Genomic DNA, 24,658 nt, shown 5'->3' with positions numbered 1-24,658 from the left:
CAAATATTTTTTATAAGCGGGTTGAATTAATAATAGACGTAGATACATTTAGCAACTGCTATCACATTTTGGCAAAATATTTTTTCACAACGATAAAACGCTACTCTGTTATATATATATAGTTCACAAAACTGGTCGTTCGAGTTTTAATTATGCGTGCATTTCAAATTGAATCTTTTTTTTTTTTTTTTTTGCTTGACTTTATTATTTTAAACAATGCTGGATATTATTATGGAGCTACGACTTTTTGATTGAAATACGAAAAGTAATAGAGAGAGAGAGAGAGAGAGAGAGAGAGAGAGAGAGAGAGAGAGAGAGAGAGAGAGAGAGAGAGAGCGAAACGATGATTTGACATTGGTTAATTAAACGGAGATTAAGAATCGTTTATTGCATCATCGTATATTGTCGTTGATTGACATATAAATGCAATTTGGCGCATTATATTTGATATAATTTTAGCAGTTGTATAAACTTAAAATTTTAAATAAGCCGTATGTCTCGTATTCTTCTCCTGTCACTTTAACGCAGCGTCAAGGTTATTCCTCGTGTCTCTCCCCCCCCCCCCCCGCCTGTAAACTGTTTAATCGGTATAAGCTCAGATTTCTTCTTCTAAACTGTCGCGTTTCAGTACACGCTGGAGTCTCATCGAAATAAGAGGGGAGAAGCGAGCGCGATAAGAATCTTTTATTTAGCTGCGATAACGTACAAGGCATACGATGATATTAAGCGGAATGATTCATTCGGCGGGGGGGGGGGAGGGGAGGGGGGAGCTATCAAAAAATGTAAATTATGCGGAAAAAAATGTATTTATCCATCCGGAATATTTTATCATTGGGTCCTTATCGTATTCGAGAAATCGTCGTATTAAAATTAAAACATGTTTTCCTACATTGATTCACGATCATTATAATATCGTTGGAATCAATGTAATGTAGGAGTTAATGAATATGCGCGATTAGATATCGTGCTGCCCGTGCATTGCACAGTGAGGGAAAACTTAGCCAAAGATGCGACTATATATTCGGAAATTGCTGCGACGAACTGTACATCATGTTAAAATTCTAATCGGTAAAATTAGTCGGGTGGGGATACAGTCACGCTAGAAAATCTGGCTGACCGCGATTCTGAAGCAAGAAAGTTATGAAATCAATTCAACCTAAACACGATTTATATTATACCATGGCGTTTTCACAAATTAAATAATAACATTGCCATCTCTTTCTCAATTTAATTTAGTCAATTAATAAAAAAAAAATCTGATCTTATAACTTTGATATTAGTAAGGACAAAGATTAATGCTATTGACTAATTAAACATTTTAATATGAGGCGTATGAATAATTTTTTAACATTACAAATGTTATATTAAAGGATAATTAATCAAATATCAGATATTACGATTTATAATATTACATCGAAATACTATTATTTAAATATTAATAGATATGTCAATACGCACATACACACATTTTGTGTTTGATTGTATTACTGCGAATGTTTATGTTGCAGTTCACATAATCAAGTATTCTTCAATAAGCGCGTTATTATACATTATATCGGTGTTTTTTTTTTTTTTCGATTTCACACACACACGTCGAAATATTTCTCCGTCGATTTAGTTTCGCGGATGTAGCGCGCGAGGTCAGCAATTACTAGATATATAGTTATCGTGATTATAGTCACAAACATAAAAGCGGTGTTTGTGAATTTTACTGCGATACAATTACAGTGCAGGATGAATAATATCGTACGTATGAATATTATCTCCTAAGTTGGCTTAATCTACACTTTGGCCGTATCGTCATAGAAATTTTGTCATTACGAAGATAAAGGTATCCGAATGCTTTTCCACTTTGAGTCATTAGTCACGTTAACTTGCTGTGATCGTCCCCGCAATTACAGTCGCGTCATTGCTATTTAAAGTTCGCCGTGCTGTTATTAGAGAATTATTATTTTCATTATTTCTTGCGCATTGAATTATAATGCGGTCTCGGCTTTTAAATAATAACGTCACGTCATTAATATATCGCGTCTGATTATTTTCTTTCTATGAAATTGAATTGATATAATTTTTGCCGCGATCCAAGGGTCGCTCGTTGAGAACGTAGGTTAAAAAAAAATCTTTTCCATTTCCGTCATACATTAATATTTCATGGTTATAATCGTAATATAATTCCTTTTACATTTCTCGTTAAATCTTTTTACGTTCCAGTCCATATTACCTACCGTTCTACCTTTTTCCGATTCGTTTGCCTGTATTGGTGCTCTTATATGTTTTATATACATATAAAAGATGTTATATTTATGAAAAAGCGTAATGTCATTTTATTAAGTTATAAAGTCCATATATTTTTCACTTACATTTATTAAATTATATTCCACATTTAATTAAAGAATCTTAACGTCTCTATTTGAATCTCTCGCAAACAAATCTTTTTTATAAAGAATTAAAATTTAGATTTTTTTTTATTTTTTTTTTAAATATCGATAAAAAAGTTACGTCAATTATTTTATCATATTTATATTTAATGGTTTTTAACTGTGACATTACATGCAATCGTTCTTCATTATGGACGCGAACACGATATACCTGTAATATTCTTTATTTACGATATTTCTTACTTCGATCAATAACAAATTACATATCCTCCCGTACATATCTTATTTGCTGATCGGACTGTACCGTCTATACGCGTATATGTATGTATGTACATATATACGTCCGTACGATTACATTGCTCGTTTCAATCGGCCGAAACGAAAAAGTTGAAAAATGAAAGCTACGGTGGTAATGTAAAAAGGAACGTGAGCGAGCGACTATGTCGACTTGATTCTTCTTTATCTACATGAATTATGACTGTGCGTTTGTTATCTATGAGAGTTTACATTATTGAGAATCGCTGATAAATAATGTATAAGATCTAATTCCGTTCTTTAGTTACTTTATATTTTGCGTTAAGCGATTTAAATATGTATCGAATAATTTTGTACATATATTATAATGCTTTATAATATAAATTATAATTAAATTATAATTAAATTATAATTTACTTATTTATTTTTAAATTATAATTAAATTATAATTAAATTTCAATTTACTTATTTATTTTTAAATTATAATTAAATTTCAATTTACTTATTTATTTTTAAATTATAATTAAATTATATTTGTACGTTATAAAGCATTACACGAGGCTACTCGACAAACATTTAAATTGCCTAGCGTAAAGTATTGTGTATAGTGGTTACAACAGCGGAATTAAATTATTATTCTATTTTCCAAGCGTATTTTACGGAGAAACGTGTGTGCGTGTAATATTTATATTTCTAAAAAAAATTTTATATATTCTACTTTTTATATTTAGCAAAAAGAGAGAAATAAATAATGTGAGAAGGTGGTGCGCTTTTACAGTTATATCCATAAAATATGTACATTGCTATATTGATCCGACACATGTAATAGTTTGTTCTCTTCCTCGTACGTGCTATCTACATACGCTCGGTTCCAAAATCGATCGATGGTTTTCATTATTTGCAAAATTGACTAAATCACACATTTTATCTGCTTAAAACGACGACAAATCGCAACTTGTTCTTTATTTTCTTTTTCTCTCGATATCGCATCAGGCAGCGCATTGTACAGTTGAATTAATGTTTATTCAACCTTGACACGTTAAGCTCTTATCGAGCTGCTCTCTCCCGTTTCGATATCGTCATCCGCTCTAAAACGGCCTTAATGAGTCTCGGTAACATGTTCTCGTCGCACTTTCTCACGAAATTCGTCGACAGATCTTTAGATTTTAAATGATACGTATACATACGGGATACTTAATCGATGAATTACGTACGATTACGTGCTTTAGAATTGAGACAGACATAATGCAATACAAATATAAGCTATAACGAACTTGAAATAAATTCTAGAATTTAACGTACAGTATACTGATTCGATATATTAATAATTAATATCAATATACTGGTAATACATTCAAAATTACAATATGTATTGTTAATATTTTTATAATTGCTATTTATATATTTTAATATAATATTTTGTTTTTTATTATCATCAAGAATGTCTCAGAGTTAAGACCAATGGATGAGCAAAGAAAATAAGTGCGTCTGATTAATGATGTTGTTGCGAAATTTTTTCTCTCTCTCTCTCTCTCGCGTAAAGCGCGAAGATTTCTTAAGATAAATGTAACTTGCGTAATTCATCTAAATGTAAAGTCAAGCGTTTCGCACCAAGGTACTAAATGCGAAACCTGTATATCTCGCTGTGCAACTCCCTCGCGTTGTGAGGATTAATCGATACATTTCACACACGTTGAGAATTCAAGAGAAATCGACAAAACCGTGAGAAGTTTAGATACGGTCGGTTGCGTCATTGTTCGAGCTGAGATTTCACAATTTTAATGCGATATGAATGGAATCTCTAATAGATTATAATAATCCACTCGATGATATATTCATCCATACAAGAACATTCGTGCATTTATCTTTTTTACACAAGATCTTCAAGACGATACATGATAATATCAAATCTCTCTTGACATTTCGAATCTCTCTTGAAATTTGAATTACGATTTTTTAGAATAATTGTGAGGAAGTATAAGTAATAAAGTTTTTTTCCTTTGATTATTTGTTACAAATCATTTATAAATTTTGATACTTAATTATTTAAATATATGATACTTGAAAAGTAAAAATGCAAGTATAAATGGAAGACGTTTATATTTTCTGTCGAGTCAGTCTGAGATATTTTGTAGAGAGCAACATGTTTTTCTGAAAATATTTTGGTCTCACATACATATATACATAATACGAGCCCTCAGAGGTCGAGTTATAATTAACTCCATCTTTTATAAAGTTTTTAATTTTGATATCAGAAAATATAATTACTTTGGCATTAAAATTAGGAAATTTACAAAAAGTGAATTAGTTTGATTTTATTTTCTGAAAGATTTTATATCGAATAAATTGTTGAGATTTTCGTAAACATTTATATATCACCTCTTAATTAAGTCTTTAGAGTGTAACGTCGATGCAAGAAAAAATATGATTCATATTTGACGAACAAATTTAATATATGCTATTTAATTGCCGTTGTATCGTTATCTCGTCGGGCTCTTCTTTTTGTTTTCGGTTTCTCTCTTTCTTCCCTTTTGTTCTTCATCAGCAGGTTCCCACGCGATCTGACAGGTAATCGCAAAAGAATGAAGTGTTCGTATATACTCAACAAAGAATAAGTTGCTAGTAAATTTTCTAAGCTTTCTCTTTAGATATTTCGTTGACGCTCCAGAATGATTCATATGTAGATTTATAAAACGATCGGAACATATCGGTCGAAAAGAATTTTGGCATCGCGCACATAAATACCGAGTGTACATGTTTAAATAATACATATTTTTAGAACTGATTCAAGATGGACACGTCGTGTCGAATACGTTGCTTTCTGTTATGAAAAGATTAGCTACGAAAACTGATCGGAGAGAATATCATGTTACGTTTTAATTGCGCGGTATCGATCCTGCGACATTGTACCATTATCCGATTCCATTTTTACGAACGGTTGTATGATATTTAATTGATGGAATGAGAATGTGACGAGTGGCTTTCCAGGAAAACAGATTAATCCCGCGTTCATCGAACACGTCAGTATTCGAGTACCGGAAATTTCTATTTGTTTACGTACAATTTATAAAGAACACTTTTTGTATTCAATTTTTCGCTTTTCATTCAATTTTATCACGGATATGGTCAGTTTTCTCCGAAAAAAGTCATATTATTTATTTTATATAACAAACATACAAATATTATTATTTAGAAAGAAAAATTAATATCAAATATATTTATTTGATATGAAATGTTACATGTCTCTTGTACATATGTTTAATAAGATTTACGATATAAATATAAAATCAAGACTTTTCGAAAAATTTTCGTTAAGAATACCATATATCATAAAGGTCGAAAAAATTGTCTCATGCTACTTAAACGGACAATAAACTCCGACAAATAAATGCTTACGAGTCTATAGTCTGGTCTCTACGTACACACACATACACACACGTTAAAAGATACATCTTTACTACAGAAAAACCGAAATCGTTTATAATACTAAGAATTATATACATAAAGGAGGAATAAAATTGCATGAGAAAAATAAAATAAAAAATAAATATATAATATTTTAAAATAAATACACACGTACATAGTATTCGTTGCGATGCGAGGAAAATAATTTTGTTTTAATAATTTAAAGCGCACATTTTCTCTGGAAAAATGCCATTCGTGTGATAATTTTTTATACGAATTGCAACGCTTTTACGAAATTTTTATGATCGACACGAAAATATATTTTTGCTGAATATTTATCACGTTACGTAATTGCAAGATTTTTCAATCATCCGTTACGAAATGATTAGGTAAATAAATTGTTTAGAACAGCTTTATCTATCTTGTTAATATAATTATGGAAACGAAGCCCACCGAGACTTCGTGCAGCTGGATTGAATAATTTCAAGCTTCCCGGATTTGCATACAATTACAAAATTACTCTACAGTCGACCGACCGTGCATTGTAATCGCGACAATGCCTCGATTCTATCCGTTTCGCTATTTTTCTTATTCATTTGCAAAGCGTTTTCTTCTGCGTAAAGAATTGCCTGAAGCCCCGCCGAATCGGGTCGAGTGGGAAAATTGTTTAAAAGCATTTCATTTGCGGGGGAGGAATCGACGAAGACGAGCCCCACGCGCGTGCCACTAAAATCGATACTTGCCGCGCAACGACGAAAATGTTATTTCCGTTGCTTGTAAATAGTATCTCTCTCGTATTAATCATCATTAAATTTTCATTTTGCAATTTTCTCTTTGCGTCGTATATGCTGTCGATCTCGGGTATATAATTAAAAAAAAAAAAAAACATCGAAACGACGGAATCAAGTTTCAAAAATGTAGTTTTCTTTTTACCCGCATTCGAGAGAAATCTGTATTTTTACAAGGAGTCTCTCATGCTAGCAAAGTGCGAGAATTCGTTGTAAACGTGTGGCAGAAGCAATTTTTGCTTTGACGACGATGCTCGGGATGGAGGCGGGACGAAGGCGAGAGAACGGATGAAGGGGTTGAGAGGACGGGGGATAACACACGGTGGCAAAGCCGATAGAAAGGCCCGATGTAATTACTGTTGGGAATTGGACAAATGGAAAATGCATTCTATTATTGTACCAAGTTTCTCCGAAAAGGCGGACTGCCTGCCAGAATCGTGTGTGTTTTTGCTTCTTTTGTATCTTTCATTATAGGCATTTTGTTAGCAGAATCGGAATTCGCACGGTGAGATCTTTAGCAAATAATTCAGGAAAGACGAATCCCAGAACGATGCCACGGCAATGTTTGACCGCGAACTTTTCTCCTCGATTCTCACTTCCGTCTTCGAGAGACGGAGAGAAACCGGTTTTAGTTAAACGACGGGTTATATGTCGATTGTGTTAGAGATTGTAACGCACGCTGTTTATCGCGATATATATTTTTTTAAATAATACGATATTTTCCGAGAAATAAAATCGAATTTTTATTATATCGATTTTTCGACTTGTAGGTGAATTGTAATTGCGATTATACGATCGATTATCGCGAGTGACGTAACTTCGTGTTTCCTTTTGTGATCTTGTAAACATTGAGATGCTTCGATATCAATAATATGTATACAAACATTTGTGCGAAGAAATGATATTTGAATAAAAAGGTGCGCGAAATACTAGACAACCGCGGCTTATCGGATTTGACGTCATGAATTGAGAATATATATTCTTGTTGATATAAAAGAATCTTTTTTTAAATAATGATAACGTAATGTACATTGTGATACTGTTTCCAATATTTTTTCAATGTTATAACGAGTGATAAATTATACGCTGCGAATCTATCTGATGCTTAGCGCCTTGCTGTGATTTATAATAATACTGATTTATAAGATCGTAAAAGCATCCTGTTATCTTTTCATACATTTTTAATCACGTAGATCAGATTTTCACGTTGAAGCGAAAAGAAATTTTTGATGCCCAAAGCGATGAAATCAATATACTTTATTACTTTTGATAACGATATTCATATTTTTTACCGTATTATTTAATTATAGTATATATAAAAAAAAAATATTTGTTCATCTCGATGTACGGGATAAATCGGATAACCAGCGATAACACAATTTGCATGATATTCATGAAAAGTTATGATAACCATTTCGGTCTGTGCAACGGAATACAAGTAACGATTTGTATGTTCGAGATAATAAAATATTCGATCGCATTTGCGTTATTGCGTGCCTCCGAAAATTCCTATCCGCCATTCACGCGCGTTCTATCGATCGCCTACTCCTCCTCTATCTTTTATGCGAGACTCGGCGAAACGATGAGCAAACAAAAAAGTATGTGATAAAATATCCGTCGTTTATTATTAAAAGAGGAAGAAGAAAGAGAGAGAATGGGAAATTGAACTACTCTGAAAAATAATACGCGATCCTCGAAGAGAGAGAAAGATGGAGAGAAGGAGGGGAGGTTTTTATCGATCGCGTCGCTTTTGCGAAATGTAATATAAACATTAACTGTATCTCCTCTTTTGCGCGAGATATGTCGCGCGCGCGCGCACACGTGCACTTATTTACATATGCGCGGACTCGCTCTTAGGCGCATGCACGCGTGCATAAGCTCCGTGAATACGGCGCGCGTGCGCGCCGTTTGCGCGACGCGACGAGATACAATCGGCACATACATATTATACATCTCTAAGGCGGGGGAAATCCCTCTCCTCCGCTCTCGCGTCGCCATAACATTCATAGAGAAAGGGCGGAGAGGTCGCGGGTGTATAACTCACGTTATTTCTTCGGCTTAATAGAAACTGGGTGTACACACAATCCCACCGATTCCCCGAATGCATTATCGACGTTGACAGCCGCCGGAAGAAAATGCATTCGGCATAGTTGGCGTATTTGTACAGCACCGGCTGAGAGAATATGTTAAGTCGTTGTACAAATATCGTTATCTTTCCATCGGTTATAGATGTATGAAAGACATAAAGCAGCGTGCGTTTAATTAAAAGGTCTGTTTATCTACAATGTCCATACATCTATATACGCTTTCGCATCGGTAATATTAGGGATCCCCATTATACACACCTATTTAAATTATGCTCGAAATTTCTTATCAATATATATACAGAAATATTTTTCTACGGAGATTCGTGATTTTTTACACGCATGTGCGTCTCGCCTTCGAATCGTCAAACAGTTTGCTTTTTGAGTGTCAGTTTATTTAACGCGATGTCCCTAGGGTGTCGTCTGAAATGCACGTACATAGCCACCGTATATAGAACAGCTTTTTGTCTCTGACGGTCCCTTCGTATCCGCATTTTCTCTTCTCCTTGTTTCTTTTCTGTTCACAATACGTATACACAAACTTTTCTCTCTCTCTCGAAACTTTGTTTTAAAAATATTTTTTACCAAAAAACATCATTTCTTTTCAAAATTTAAAGTTTATTACAAAATTCCATGTATATATATACAATGTTACGTTTATAATCTTTATCAAAATCTTCAGATTGCATTCCACGCACACGCATTCTCTCTCTCTCTCTCTCTCATTTAAATATTAATATTTATTGGAATATATAATAGATTTTCTTATATTTTATAAATTTATATTTTGAATTATTTAAAACATATTAATTTCTTTAATTTTATTATATATTAATATGCAAAAATAATTATATATATATATACGTATATATTAATTCGAAAAGAATACAGAAAACATAGAAATAGAGAGAAATAAACTCCCTGTTTGTAATACAAACATTTACAGCACGCGTGAATTGAATACAACGTGCAATTATTGAACGCGAATTTGCTCATATTCGAAAACGCGTAGCATGAGCCGGAAGAAGTAAATAAACGAAGCGAGATGTCGCCTAGCGAGAGTTACTCTTTGGAGAAAAGTGAATTGAATCCAGTCGATGGAGCGGGTAGATGAGAGGAAAGATGCTCGGAAAGAGTCGACCCGGACCGGAGAAGAGGGACGAGAAAGGGGGAACGGTTCTCCCCTTTCCCTCCTCCGCGAGAGAGAGAGAGAGAGAGAGAGGGAGGGTGGGCGCGCGGGAATGGCACGGGACGAGATTAATCTCTTCACGGAGAAACAGAATGAAAAATAAGGAAGTATAATATAAATTAAACGGTATAGCAAATAAAAGTATCAAAATGCGTATTAGATGAGTTTAAAAAATTACATTTCTTTAAAATTCTTTTTATAAATTTCTATCTCTCATTTCCTTTCTCTCTCATTTACATTACGCGATAATATTGCTTCGTGAGTGTTGTTCAACGGCATTACCGTTACTGGCACGGATTAATTTAAGTCGAGGCTTGTGGACACGAGTTAAGCGTATTTTAATTTTACAAAATTCTAGAACGCGCCGAGTCTATACGCGCGTTTTTCTTTATACACGAGAAGACGCGAGAGAGCGAATAGATGGAAGGAAGAAAAATGTGAAAATTTCCCGATAGCGATTACAATTCGTGTATACGATATATCGATATTTGTTAATTTTTGCGGCGCAAACGAAGTGACACGGTCTGATGTAATTTTGCAATTACGCGTCATAAATTTCCGGCCGGTCTCGAACGTTCGCGAGCGGTCCGCCGCATTGAATAATGTTTTTTTTTTTTTTTTTCATTCTTCACGTTAGAATTTAATAATAATGCGATATCGGGGATCTATAACGCGTATATTGTGCGTGTCTCTCTGTGTGCACATGCGTGCGCATGCGTGCTTCGCGTACGATATACTCTGCCTTCTCTCTCCCCTTGTCCCTCGTGCACACACGCGCGCACACACAGTACCTAAACCGACACAATACACATCCCTCCTCCTTTCTCCGCACATTCACTTCCCCCGACCATGCGCGATTGGGAAATCGTGACTGCAATAGCGCGTTGCATTATCGGCGCGAAACTACATGTAAATGCAAAAATGACTCGGACGAGATAACGTCGTATATTCGGTAGTTGGTATTAAAGCCATTATAATAATTTCAGATTTTCATTCTTTCCGACGCGCGATAATATATATAATCCTCGCTTTTTCTTTAATCTTTTAAAACGCATCGTTCATCACTGACGTTAATCTTTTTCCGTTTCTAGAATATTTAAAATCATCAAAATGTTTCATCGATCTCAATCAATGCTCAATAATCATGAATAAAACGCATCATAAGCGTTGCATCATGAGTCTTGTTATTTTGGCGCGCATCTGCAATCTGGTATTTTATTGTTATTTTCGTTGCATATAAGATCGGAATGTGCGCAAGCGAACCATAAAATCCTTTCGTTACGTTCTTCGGTGTTGACAATTTTGCGCGGTTAATATCGCATTAAAGCATTATTCTCTCTCTCTCTCTCTCTCTCTCTCCGTTGATGCTGCTGCCACAATAGAGAAAATCACATAATTTTTTTTATTCCGCTCTGTAATTAGTTTCGTGGGCGTAGGTCACTCACGTGACGGTGTAAACTTTAATGAAGATAGTAATTCGCGATTTACGTACTCGCGAAGCCGGCATGACGAAGCCGCTTTGTAATACCGTCGCGACGGTCACCATATGCGACTTGAAAGATCTCTCGTCCCGGAAATACGACGAAACCTTGGTCGTCACGTTGGGAATCATTCAAAAAATTCTCCAAGAATGATGCGAGGGAGCGCGATACCAGATAGATATCACTAAATGTTCATTATTCTACGATTATCACCGCGTCAAAGATGACTCAAATGTTTTTCACGAATTTATACACTAATCTCTTCTGTCTTTTTTGTGTAAGTTTACTACTTGATTTTATAAATATTTTTGGCTTTGATTAATTTTCTATGTAAAAAAAAAAAAAAAAAAAAAAATTTAATTAATCGTCTAGTTTATTCATACTCGCTGCAAACGCTATCACGTATAATATCGTTAAAGCGAGTATTACGTAAATGAAACGCTGTTTGTCCGCTTTTATTAAATATTTTACAAGTGCGAACGTATATAAAGAACATGCAAATTGGAAACGCAACAGCAATTTTCCAAAATATTATATAAAATAATATTTTATGAAATATTATTTTCGCCTGCAAACGAGGAAAAAGATTTAATACGGAATACATTTGCGAGACAAATAAATTGAAAAAAAGCGGTTTTCTTTTTTTTTAGAAGTAATTAATTTTTTTTATAATAGTTAATCTTTTCCTGCTCGCGCGTAGTTATACATATTTAAACTAGTTTGTTGAAAAAGCTTGTTAAGCCTGTTTATCATATACTTATGTTAGTATCATCTAAGTATATAGATAATCGGCTTCTGATAATGCTACGTAATGATGTTGCAATTTTCCCGTACCTGATAAATGTGGAAATAAACATTGATTAAGGACCCGTTGACTAAAACGGGAACCAAATTTCGTACATTTCGAGAACCGGTTTTATTTTGGACGCCATCGTCAAGGTGACTTCTGATCTGCAGGATGAAGATCTCTTTCTCTCCCTTCCCCCTCTCTTGTATGTGGGGGAAGGGAGAGGGTGGGGGACGGACCGATTTATTTATCCAAGCCCGAATATCTTTTATTACCGATCAACACGATGCATCTCTTACGAATGAGAACCTTCCGCGGGAGTAACGACGATAGTGACCCTACGCTGTGTAATAATAACTCGATGAGAACGATGCCAAGGGGCTTTAGCGGGGAAACGAGAGAGAACGGAAGGAAAGGAGGCAGGAAGAGGGACGACGATACGGTCGGCAAGAAAACGAACAGTACGAGCGCAACGCGTGCTTTTGAAAGGCACGATATATACTATGTCTCGCGTGTTCCTTTTTTTCATACGCGAATCCTTTGAGTATTTTTCAATAAATCTTTCTTTAACTCTTTGATGTAGAATAAAATGAAAACATTTTCAATTTGCTTGTAAAATTCAATAATTTTCTTTATATATATACATATATATTGGTATCTCTCTTTCAAATATATTTAATTAAATATTAATAATTCAATAATTTGATTAAAAGCACTATGAAAGAGATAATAGGAGTAGATTGACAAGATTATTTAAATACATGTGTTTGTAAGAAAATTTTATATCGAATACGATATAGAATACGATATTTAAAATCTTTATCAGATATTTTAATTTCGAATTAAAAAATCTATAGATGAAAAAAAAAAAAGAAAAATATGAGAAATCTGAGACATCCTATACATTCTTGATGCGCGCGAGTGTTACACGTCCCTGGCAACCTTCAACGAATCAGTCAGTTTTCAGTCGCGCTCATTTTAACAATCCTGCTCTTGAGATATAATATGATATTGAAATACACACACACATACACATACACACGCGCATATATATACATATATAATACCAATAATAATGACCTTGTTTTTTATTTAAATTTTACTTTGTCTCGAAAAATGATTATTTTTTCTAGTGTTTATTTTCTATCTTTATTTATTTTTCCAATACAGAGACGGAAGTTACAAGAGTCCATTCGTTATCGATAAATGACTTATTTATCATGCAGCGCGTTCAGTGAATAATTTGGCTTATCGATTGATACAAGAACCAGACACAAACGTCCCGATAAAATATACATTGACGAAATGTGTTTACTGGCTTCACACAATCGATTTCTGGATATACTAGGCTCCTACGATATGTAGTTTAAAATAGCTGTGGATATAACCAGAGAAAAGTGAATCATTAATTCTTTTATTAAAATCTTTCGAGCCATTATACAATTTTGCATCAACGGCGTACAAATTTACGAAATTTAATTTAATTCTCTTTCTGCGAATTTAAATATTTATTCAAATTTCCACGCGACAAACGCATACATTTTTCGCAAACATATGTTACATTTATTATTAATACCGTATTATGCTTGCTGCATTCGCTCCCTATCTTCTTCATATGTGCCTCACTTGCTCGGAATATCTAATATAGGGTTTCTTTGCAGAACATTGTTCGACCGCGCGTAATTGTTTCGTAGCACGCACAAGGGATAAGATATAGATCGATAACAAATACGGATAAGCAAAAATCTAGAGTACGAGAGAGAGAGAGAGATATTTATTAGCCAAACTATCCTCTATACATTGTTAATTTTAATTTTCGACACACGACATTCGCCCAAATGAGATCTTTAAATGGCCGCACGCATACGAACGGCTTTGTGAGGTGATGAGTCAAGTGTGCCTATCCGTTAATTCGCTTATGTACGTATGCGTGACGTACCTGAGTCAAATTCCACGTATATTAGATCGGTTAGTTGTGCATGTGCACGCGTGTGTGTGTGTGTGTGTGTGTGTGTGTGTGTGTGTGTGTGTGTGTGTGTGTGTGTGTGTGTGTGTTACTACTCTCGCTCTCTCACGTACACTCGTGCGCGCGTGACGACCACCGCATACATATACGAGAGGGGAACACGTACGGGACCCTCCGCGTTGACGTGTGTGCACGTGCAACGCGGGTTAAAGGTGGATTCACACGATACAGTTCACGGAAGTTTTTAATTAAAAACCATCTTCATTTCGGAAAATGAGACAAAAGTGGAGCGCGTTCTAGCTTATCTTCCGACTCGTTATGTTAATTTATGTAAATGAAATTTGATTATATCCCCGATGAAATATTGCTCGCATTAGTAAGGACACTTAATTTCGATGTCATAAAAATACGGCTGCGTATCTAATCAATGTGTAATTAATGGCTTGTATTTTTATTTCGTTGCGACACACCTCGTCATTTACCTTTAGCGCAATTTAGGGGGATTATAAAAAGCTCAAGTGTTTGAAAAAATATATATAAACTTTTTTCACGCGTAGAATAATGTTATAAACGAATAACAGCTTCGTCATACATCGAACATCGGTTGCACGTTCGCTTTCTGTTTGTTGGATTCTCGAATCTCATTATTAGCGGCGCAACGTCATTGAGTCTTGGAGTATTTCTTAATCTTCTAACCACGATGATTTATACGATGTGTGATGGACGCTTTAAAGCGGTTAGTAAAACTCATTCGCCGTTAGAGGAAGAGAGAGAGAGAGAACGCGGTGAGGAAGCGACGAGCGAGACAGCGCGACGGGTTCTAGAGGAATATCATCGGAAAGAGAGACAGATGGGTAGGGATATAGACACGGTAACAAGGAGAGAAAATGGAAAAGGGAGATCGAGAGGGACGGTGGCTTGGCGGCGGACAGCTTCGTATATAAGCGATTACATGCGGCGAGGGTATACAATGACCGGGGTGAAGGGAGAGAGAGGGGGGGGGGGGAAGATGAGCGGAGGGATGGGGTGCATTGCCCTATATCCCGTCCTTTTTTCGATCCCCCGGGTGCGCGGCCACGTTTTTTCCTCACTCACCCGCCGAGCGCGTGCGAGATCTTTTTACTCGAGATGCGAACAAAGCTATCCCGATTCGCGTACGTTGAGAAAGGTTAATTATATAATGCAAACGTTGCGTTTCGCAATCACGAGCATCTCAAATGTCAATCGACGAGACGCGTGGGATACGTTAAATATTTTACGCTTGACGATTTTCCGATCGCGGCGGAGCTCCTTCGGAGATACGGATTTCGTGATATGGTAGTGCTGCGATTGCAATTTGTAATTAGTATCGTGCGATTTTTTTTTTTTTTAAATGCCCGCGCGCGCTTCTGTCGCCGATAAAAATATTTTAATTATCGGCGTTTATATTCGTGTCTTCTCTCGACAATTAGACGATTCCGATGTATCGTTGGCGTTATATATTTCCGGCATAGTGCGAGCTATTACACAAGAAACCATTAGTACAGTACTATTAAGAGCCATCAGCAGTGATTTATTCGCATTATTCTAGTCGTTTGCATTTACTAATTTCGCGCACGATCTCCGTTCACCACCGCCTTTCTACTCTCTTCGCCGTCCCTTCTTTTTGCATGTTTAATGAATACAATGTCGCATGTACAATGAAGTACTGCGTAGGTGATACGACGAGACTGTTCAGCATTTTCATATCTTCTAATCGACGAATGCATCGGCATAACAATGAATCTTTGAATATGTATAATATTTATCGCTGTGGGTTATTCGTATGTTCGATTAATTTTCCATCGATTAATTTTGATTTTTCTTTAGCGCGCATTTTTGTATTTCAAACAACTGGAAGAGAGATATAATCGGAGTTTCAAGGAAAGAGAGAGAGAGAGAGAGACAAAGAAAAAAAAAAGAGAAAGAGCGTGCTTGTTGACGCGCGTTGACGGCCTTAAAAAATTCTACGCGATATATTTTTCAGACACAATCGATTCTTATTTAAATAAGATTGTTGTTTCGATGTTTTTTTTTTTTCATATTTTTGATAAATGCGAGAAAAACATTCGAAAAGAAAGATACACAAAGCATACTCGCTATGAATATTAATTTATTCAGATTTTTAAAATATTACGTGGAATTTATTTTTTTCTTTCTCAGATTCGGCCAATATCGTACGGAATTGATCTCAATATCATAATGATTTCTGTTCTATGTCAATGCATTTGATATTCATACAAATGAGAAAAATACAAACATGGATATTTGCTGAAAAAAAAAAAATAGAAGTTTATATATATATATATATATATACACATATATATTATTCTACTCAGTGGCCTTAAAATGTTACGTGACGCATTTTTTCTCCGTCTCCCTCTGACTCTCGTCGCCTCCTCCTCGCTCCTCTCTTCTCCCTCCGACCGTTTTAGCGAGTGTTTCTGTTGCAAGAGGAAAACAGACAACGATCATTATATAAAGCTGCAGAAGTTCCGAGCGTAATGTTACGGTATATTCTCGACGGATAACGCATTATTAAGAAAGATAACTATTATCTTTGCGCGCGCGTCGTATATATAGCGGCGAACAAGAATTTCTTGGATAACTTTATACTCGATATATACTTTTTAGTTATCTATATTTTTAAAGAGGCAACAATTCCATTCGCTTCATTCTATTTATTATTATTATTATTATTAATATTATTATTGTTGTTAACCTGGGGTATTTCCTGGGATAAATTTTTCAAAATACACAAAAATTATAGAACAATATTTATTTGTCTTTAATGCGATATAAATGTCCGAGATTTCGTAGTTTTAGATATATATATAAAATTAAAGAAATGACATACACACATATTTATTTATATATATATATGTGTGTGTGTCGATTTTTTAATTAAAAAAAAAAAAAAAAAATTCTTATCAACGTCGTGACATTTTAAATACACGCCTGCTGTTTTAGTAAAAAAGTAATCAACAATGAGAAAATTGACGGCGTTACAGCAGCTCTCGCGATGGATATTTATTTTATCCGCGATGGGAGCGATAGATTTTTACAAAAGGAAAAGCGCACGCACGTTTGATGAATAATGCATGCGTGGCATTGTGCGTTGATGCGTGGTGAAATATTTAGCGACTTGCGAGAGGGTACGTATAATTGACACGTCGCGATAAGTAATAATGGCAAAAGCCAAGATTCGCACTTGTTCCTCACGTGTATATATATATATATATATATATATATATATATATATATATATATATATATATATATATATGCGTAGGGTAGGAGGGGGAGCGTCTCGCATCGATGCACTTGTCCGTGTTGATAAAAGAGCGTGGTAGAGAGATGCAATAGCGATATCAATGACGAGTAAGTTTCGCGTGCGATGCAGAGTGGCGGAGAAACGAGATTAACTGCTATAAATACCATTCGCCGGCTGATCTTTCGCCCGCTCGTCGGCAGATCGGACGAACTCTTGGCCGCGACTGTACTCTTAAAACATTGGAAATAGTTATGGCAGCGGTGCTCATTCGACATATCGGCCGTTCCGATGCCATTATTGATTCAATTATGTAACGCGGGCTCTCTCGATTGATAACGCAAGGCGATGTCGACGACGCTCGCTCGTCGATCTGCGCAGTAACGAGCGACTTGGCAACAATTTTCCATATCGAAGGATATCTCAAGACTCGCTCGTTCTCGACAAGCGTTCCGATTGGCTAACCCGGGCGTGCGACCAACATGACCCAATATCGAATTCATTTCATCGACAATTAAAGGATCTTGTTATTCTAGACGAGTCTTTCGGAATCATCTTCCTCCGTGAAATCGACACATTGCCAAACTGTGCTTTCCTCCCCCCCCCCCTCTCTCTCTCTCTCTCTCTCTCTGTCCCTTTCTTTCACGTTACAAAATAAAACAATAAATCAAAAGAGAGAATTTTATCGACTTGAATAAAATTTGTCGAGAGCATTTTACGTGAATATTCTCGAGCATCGATCTTTGCGCGCCTGTCTCTTTTACGTCCAAATCCGATCCATTTGAAATTTCGCCCGGATAAATAAAGCAAAGGGAGTAATGGACAAGTTTCCGCTGCAAAGCAGCAGACTGCGTACAGTCCGCCTCATAAGTGTGAGCGTACCTTTCATCGTGTTTTCTTCTCTCTTCCATCGACTCGACATCGAGTGTTTTGAATGATAAGAACGATCCTTTTTCTATAGCTCGCGTAATATCTCATCTATCGTTTTATACGGTATTTAACATTTGTTATCCATTTAAATCTATTGAAAAATGTATGAAGTAAAAGAAAAAAATGATATATGGCATATTTACATCTTTGCAGACTCTCGTAAAAGTGTGACGAAACTATATATAAAATATCAATTAATTTCGCTGCTAGAATATTTTCAAATATTAAAATGCAACCGGAACGAATTATCTTCAGAGTTCGCATCGACGATTACAGAGTGATTTCCGGTGATTGATATGTACGTGGAATAACATGGATGCATTTATAAAGACGTGCATTCGTGCGCGAGAATTCTCCCGCATTCAAGTATACCTTAGGGGGTTCCCCTACCGGTATCGGCTGCTCTCGCGTGTTTCCTTAATGATGTATGTTGACAGTTTGAATCTTATGTTAGCAGGAAGAAGAGATACAAGAGCAACGTAAGAGACTCGAACGCAAATCGCGCGTGTTCATCGTAATAGATCCATCGAGAATTATGCGACGGACTGTACGCGCCGCGTGCACGGTTCGTTTGCTCTTTCGTTTGCGGAATTTTTTTCAGGAGCCGGATAATAAACATTTTTCTCATTGAATAATAAATAGTTTTTCTAGGGCGACGAGGAGAGAATACTATACGATGTAAAATTCGCGTCACTTGTACGTACTATTCGCGAGAGTCACTCTTTTTTTCATTACTTTATTTATCGTTTCCTTTTCTTTCGTGAAAAATACAGATTAAACGTTGCGTTCTTTTCATCGAGTGAATCTTTCGTTCTTATCGAATATGTCCTCTTATCCCGATGGCAATTAATTAATTTTTTACACGCCCTTTTAGCCTTTATTACTTGCGGTCACGAATCCGTCACGCTCTATCGATTTTAATCGCGCCCGTTTCACGAGTTGAAAATCCACGTGCCACTTTTAACGCAAAGATTTCCGTCCCATTCTGCATCGGTTTATCCCGCGTATGTGCGTGTGCTTTGTGTCTCGCACTGCAAATACTCTCTAGGGAGGCGTAACCCTCCGCTTTTCTGCGGTATCATCCCCTGCCGCCCCCACGAATCTTTCGCGGTGGTCCTATCCGGGGAGGATGATATTTTAAAAGCCGACTTGAACGAGTTTTCGCCGGCTTCGAATAAATGTGTGCTCTCTTTTAATCGAATAACCTTTAATTGAATTACTCAAATTGTCGATGCACGAAAATATGCTCTCTTTGTTGCGTTAATACATTTTATTTTAATAGAAATATTCACCTGTTTATCATCCGATTAATATTGCAGGGTAGTACGTTGCAATATTCAAACGCATTTCTCATTAAGTATTAATGCGGGCTAATTATAATATTAATAATAATATGAGAATAATTATTAAATGGCGTATATGCCGCAAGCGTATTATTAGAAGTGACATTGCACGAAAATTATACAGAGAGAACATATTTTACATGAACTTTTTTTTTCCATCGTTTAATATACGTCCGTGTTTTTTTTTTTTTTTTTTTTTTTTTTTTTTTTTTTTTTTTAAGAGAAAAAGAGAACATATAATTTAGAGATTTTTATAATAAATTATATTCTATGTTTTCAGTTATTGGGCGGTGCTTGCTTCAGCCATGGCCCTTACACATTTTATAAAGCGGTAAGGATAGGTAACGGCCGCGTCCTCCGTCTCGGCAGTTTCTTCCTAACGAAACTGTGGAGCGATGCTGATCTCGTCAGCATCGGGGAGCTTCAGCTGCTGTGGATGGATAGTCGTGGACCGAATCAGCCTTTGGCGTCTTTACGGCTTTATTTCTTACCTGAGAACACGCCGGACGGAAGGAGGGATACGCACGGAGAGGTGAGTTATCTTAAAGATATCTGGAAACGAACGAGGATTAGACTTGTAGCGAATTTTTTATATAGAGTGTCTCGGAACTCGCGATACAAGGAGATGATTTTATATGAAAAAATAAATCGAAAATGTAGAATAATATTTTTTGTACGAAGCTTTATTTTTGAGAAAAACGTCTTTAAATATTCAGATATCCATGTTATATCTGATCTCAACCCCGAGCTCACTATACGTTATCTTTGCACACATTTGTATTTACAAACGTTATTAATATCAAAGGATATTTCGGGGATACATAATAAATCAAGGTTGTTTACTTTTTAAGAATTTTATTTTATTAATTCAAAGATTGTTAGAAGTGTTGCCCGTTTTGACGTATACATAAATGTGTCCTTGTATTTTTGTACGAATTCTTGTCAGTGTATTTTGTGTTTTTAAGAGTTTGAAAACTAAACTTATTTTTTGTTTCAATTCTTAGACTCGTAATATCATTACGATAGCGCGCATATCTGACGAATATTTAAAGTCGTTTGTGTCAAAAATAAAGCTTCGTATATAAAAAAAAAAAAAAAAATTCTATATTTCCGACTTATTTTTTTCATATAAAATCATCTCCTTCTCGCTTGTACTTCCAGTTCTGAGATATTTTGTATATACGGCCGTAGGGCAAACAGAGCGAAAATATATTACTTTAATCGGATGTTATTTAATTACTGTTACTCAATTACAAATTCTTATTTGAAGAGTTTATATCTAAACTGTATTAAATTCATATTTTTAATAAATAAGGATTATGTATGACAAGTTCTTTTTTCTTTTTCTCGTAAGTTTTCCAATCCAATAACGCAGTTTATAGCTATAAAGCTATATAGGTATAACTTTACAACACATAAACTTTATTTTTAGAAGATATGGATTTATAATTAATGCGGTTTGGAAAGAAGCTCTTTATCTAAATAATATCCGCTAAACCATTGGATCAATGTTTCTCTAACGCGCGTGAACTTTACGACCACGGCAATTTCTCCTTTGCCGATCATCGCGTCGATAACATACGTGTCGTATGATACTTTGGCCTTATCATTTTCCTGTACTTTATGTTATTTTAGTTCACTACCATTTCAAGATGCATATTCTATAAAAAGTTAATAAATAGAATATCATTCGCCATTTCGGTGAACGAATATATCGATTTTTTTTCTACTTAGAAAGAGAGAGAGAGAGAGACAATATACATAAATATATATTCCCGATATTTATTTTATTAATACAAATTTAAATATTTTATATATATATATATATTATTTATATTGAATTATACATACCGAAGATACTCGTTACATTGTATGTATCATTAATTCGATCAATTTAATGTAATGAAAATTATCATATAATCATAACATCGCGCATCGATGTAACTATTTTCATACACGAGATTAAATCGAACGAATCACGCGAATCACGAAAGAGGCATTATTCAAATATGCGGAAATACGTTGAACGCCCCGGGGCGCATAAGTAAGAGGAAAGGTCGGGTAAACGAAACTTGTGAAATATTGGTACGGCCTTAAAGCCACTTGGAGGTCTGAAAGGATACGACTAACCCCTCGTCCGCTGTTAGGGTTGCTTTTGGGGTCGTCACGATCCCCACCCTGTTGTTCCGTTGAGACATCGTCAATTAAGCGCACCCCTTCGCTCGTCATTTTCACTGTTTGCAGGCCGATTATTTCGGAAGGGGCAGTCAAAGTCGACCGTAATCAGTATCCGCCCTCGGAATCGCCGTCTTTGTCATCCTCTCTTTTCACTTTTGTCGATTAGCTATATACAAATGCGCGAGATAAATCCCTTCGACAACAATTCTATTTATCATAAATTTAATTCTCCTCTTATTTTCTTTCTCATTGAAAATCGCGAAACGAAATTTTGTCACATCGTTGAAACGATCGATACGCATTTAGTTCGCGGCCGGGTCGATTTATAGCGAAAAGAAATATTGTTTCTCTCATTCGTACAATGTACGAGGGAAAAAAAGAGCCGAGGGTGCATGGATTATTTTTTCATGGGAGTATTATGAACGCCAATAGCGAGTATTCCTTTGTCATCATCTTTGAGTTTGCGTGCGAGTTTAGAAATTGTTCGTAATGGCCCTATTTTCTTAAAAAAACAACGGTATGGAGTATAATCCATATTTAGATAGTAAAAAGAGAAAGAAAAATGAATGAGAGAGAGAGAGAGAGAGAAAGAATTAGAGATAGAAGTCCATAACCGTGGCTGTTACTTTTAACCCTTTTGTTCCTCGTAATTACTCCAGAAGAAACTGAACGTTTTCTCATCGACAATTATGTCGAACAATGTGATAGAAAGCATTATCTCAAATCAGGGTCATTGTAGCGCTTTTCCCTTGTCTCATTTCGAAAACGCTATTACTGTACAATTACTTATTGATTTTTTTTTTCCCCCGTTATATGCATTTTCGCTCTCCTTCCTCTTTTCTTTATCTATTTTGCTCTCTCATTTTCTTTCAAGCACGCGCGCAGACGCGTGTTATCGCGAATCGACCATGTCGTGTGTAATTGACGTGATTGATGAGCCCGGTTGAGACGGGGACCTTGCTTCATCTTGACTATAGAAGCAAAATATTTGTCCAACAGCTGCTGGCGATCCGGTTTTTGGTTATTTTTGCAACGCAGAAAGAATTTTCATAAAATCACCCGATACATTGTAACAATAGAGAGGATTATTAAAAGATCCCAATGATTTATACAATAAACTTTTTCTAAATTGAAAAATATTGTACATACGAATTCTCATAATTTAAATGAGATAATTGCATCATAATAATTTAATTATTCTAAATAATATATAATTTTTATCTCTCTTATCGATGTGTATGTTTTCAAAGATGTGTAAATTGAATATTTTAATTTTATTTTCATTTAATGCTACATTATACAAAAACGAGAAATATATCGTAATGATTTTTTAAATATTATATTTTTTGTAATTTCAATAATTCTTTTAATATCGACAAAATAATTCTTAAATAAATTATTTTATAATTAATGAATTATATATATATATATATATATATATATATATATATATATATATATATATATATATATATATTGTACATACTAATCTGGAATGAAGAATGTTAATGCAGGTGCATATTCGCGTGGTACAATTGATTATTGGAACGGAACCTTGTTGTATTAGTTAGTAATTATACCTATGTATTATCGCAATCGATATCCGTTGCAGAAATACTTTTATATTATTTCGTAATATTATTCCATTGATCCGATTTTTAATTAAAATTTTATCGAAATTGTTTATTCTGCAATTCAAAGTTGATTACATTGCATTCTCTATTTTTATTGCACGCTGTTGCCAACCGAAAGTTGGCACAAACTCAGCGAGAATCCGTTTCGTGAAACTTGATTTTCGTGTAACCGCTATTAGTTTGCATAAAGTCATGAGAAACTCCAATTACGGTGAACATTTATATATATATATATATATATATCTCACTATAAAATCTGACTAATATATGAATATTTTTAAATTTAAATCCGGAAATATATTAAAAAGATCAAACCTCTTCATGAATATTTAATAATAATGAAATAATTCAATTGCTTAAAAATAAATTTAATGAAAAGTGACGTTACATTAATTTTCTTGTACCTATCGTATATACATTATCAATTTATTTTAGTATATCAACGTTGCATCAAAACTATTTTCATTATGAAGCTACTGAAACTATAGTTAACCGAGTTTAAAATCAAGAGAGAATGTTTCTTGACAAGAAAAGTTGATTAAATTATACAAGACCGTTAATATTAATTATAAATTTTCAAATAAAAAAAAAATAATATTTTATTATCTTGCTGAATTGTGCAGAGGCTGTGTCTATTTTCTAAATATTTTAAGTTATAACGAAAAGATTTCTTTGCGATTAGTTTAGTCGCGACGAGACGTTTTTAACTCCGTTGAAGTAATACAGAATAAACTAATTAATTATTCGAGCGTAATTACATGCAGCAGGTACAGCCAGTCCGCGTGGAATGCAGCAGACTTGTTTACGTGTGTTCAATATACCGAACACACACACACACACACACACACATACACACACACGGGCGGGCGTGTATCCGCGCGTGCGCGACCTGCCTGGCTTTTATCAGATGCAACAACGATTTTACTTTCCTACCAACGCGAAAAGAGATAG

The 24,658-nt window shown here is 35.0% G+C and overlaps 1 protein-coding gene across 2 annotated transcripts in view; it reads left to right on the top strand.

Annotated features, from left to right (window-relative positions):
* The window catches only part of LOC138943507 (rho GTPase-activating protein gacJ), a 123,701-nt gene that overhangs the window by 4,155 nt on the left and 94,888 nt on the right, over positions 1-24,658 (top strand). For both annotated transcript variants that reach the window (XM_070314361.1, XM_070314360.1), the window contains exon 2: positions 20,176-20,427. In XM_070314361.1, the coding sequence (XP_070170462.1) occupies positions 20,176-20,427 (252 nt within the window). The remainder of the gene's footprint in view (positions 1-20,175; positions 20,428-24,658) is intronic.

This window comes from Polyergus mexicanus, unplaced genomic scaffold (assembly GCF_030449975.1).
Source record: "Polyergus mexicanus isolate NDT 795.1 unplaced genomic scaffold, iyPolMexi1.0 SCAF_27, whole genome shotgun sequence".
Classification (NCBI taxonomy): domain Eukaryota; kingdom Metazoa; phylum Arthropoda; class Insecta; order Hymenoptera; family Formicidae; genus Polyergus; species Polyergus mexicanus.
Note: the sequence above shows the minus strand (reverse complement) of the source record. Positions and strands in the feature narration are given on the sequence as shown.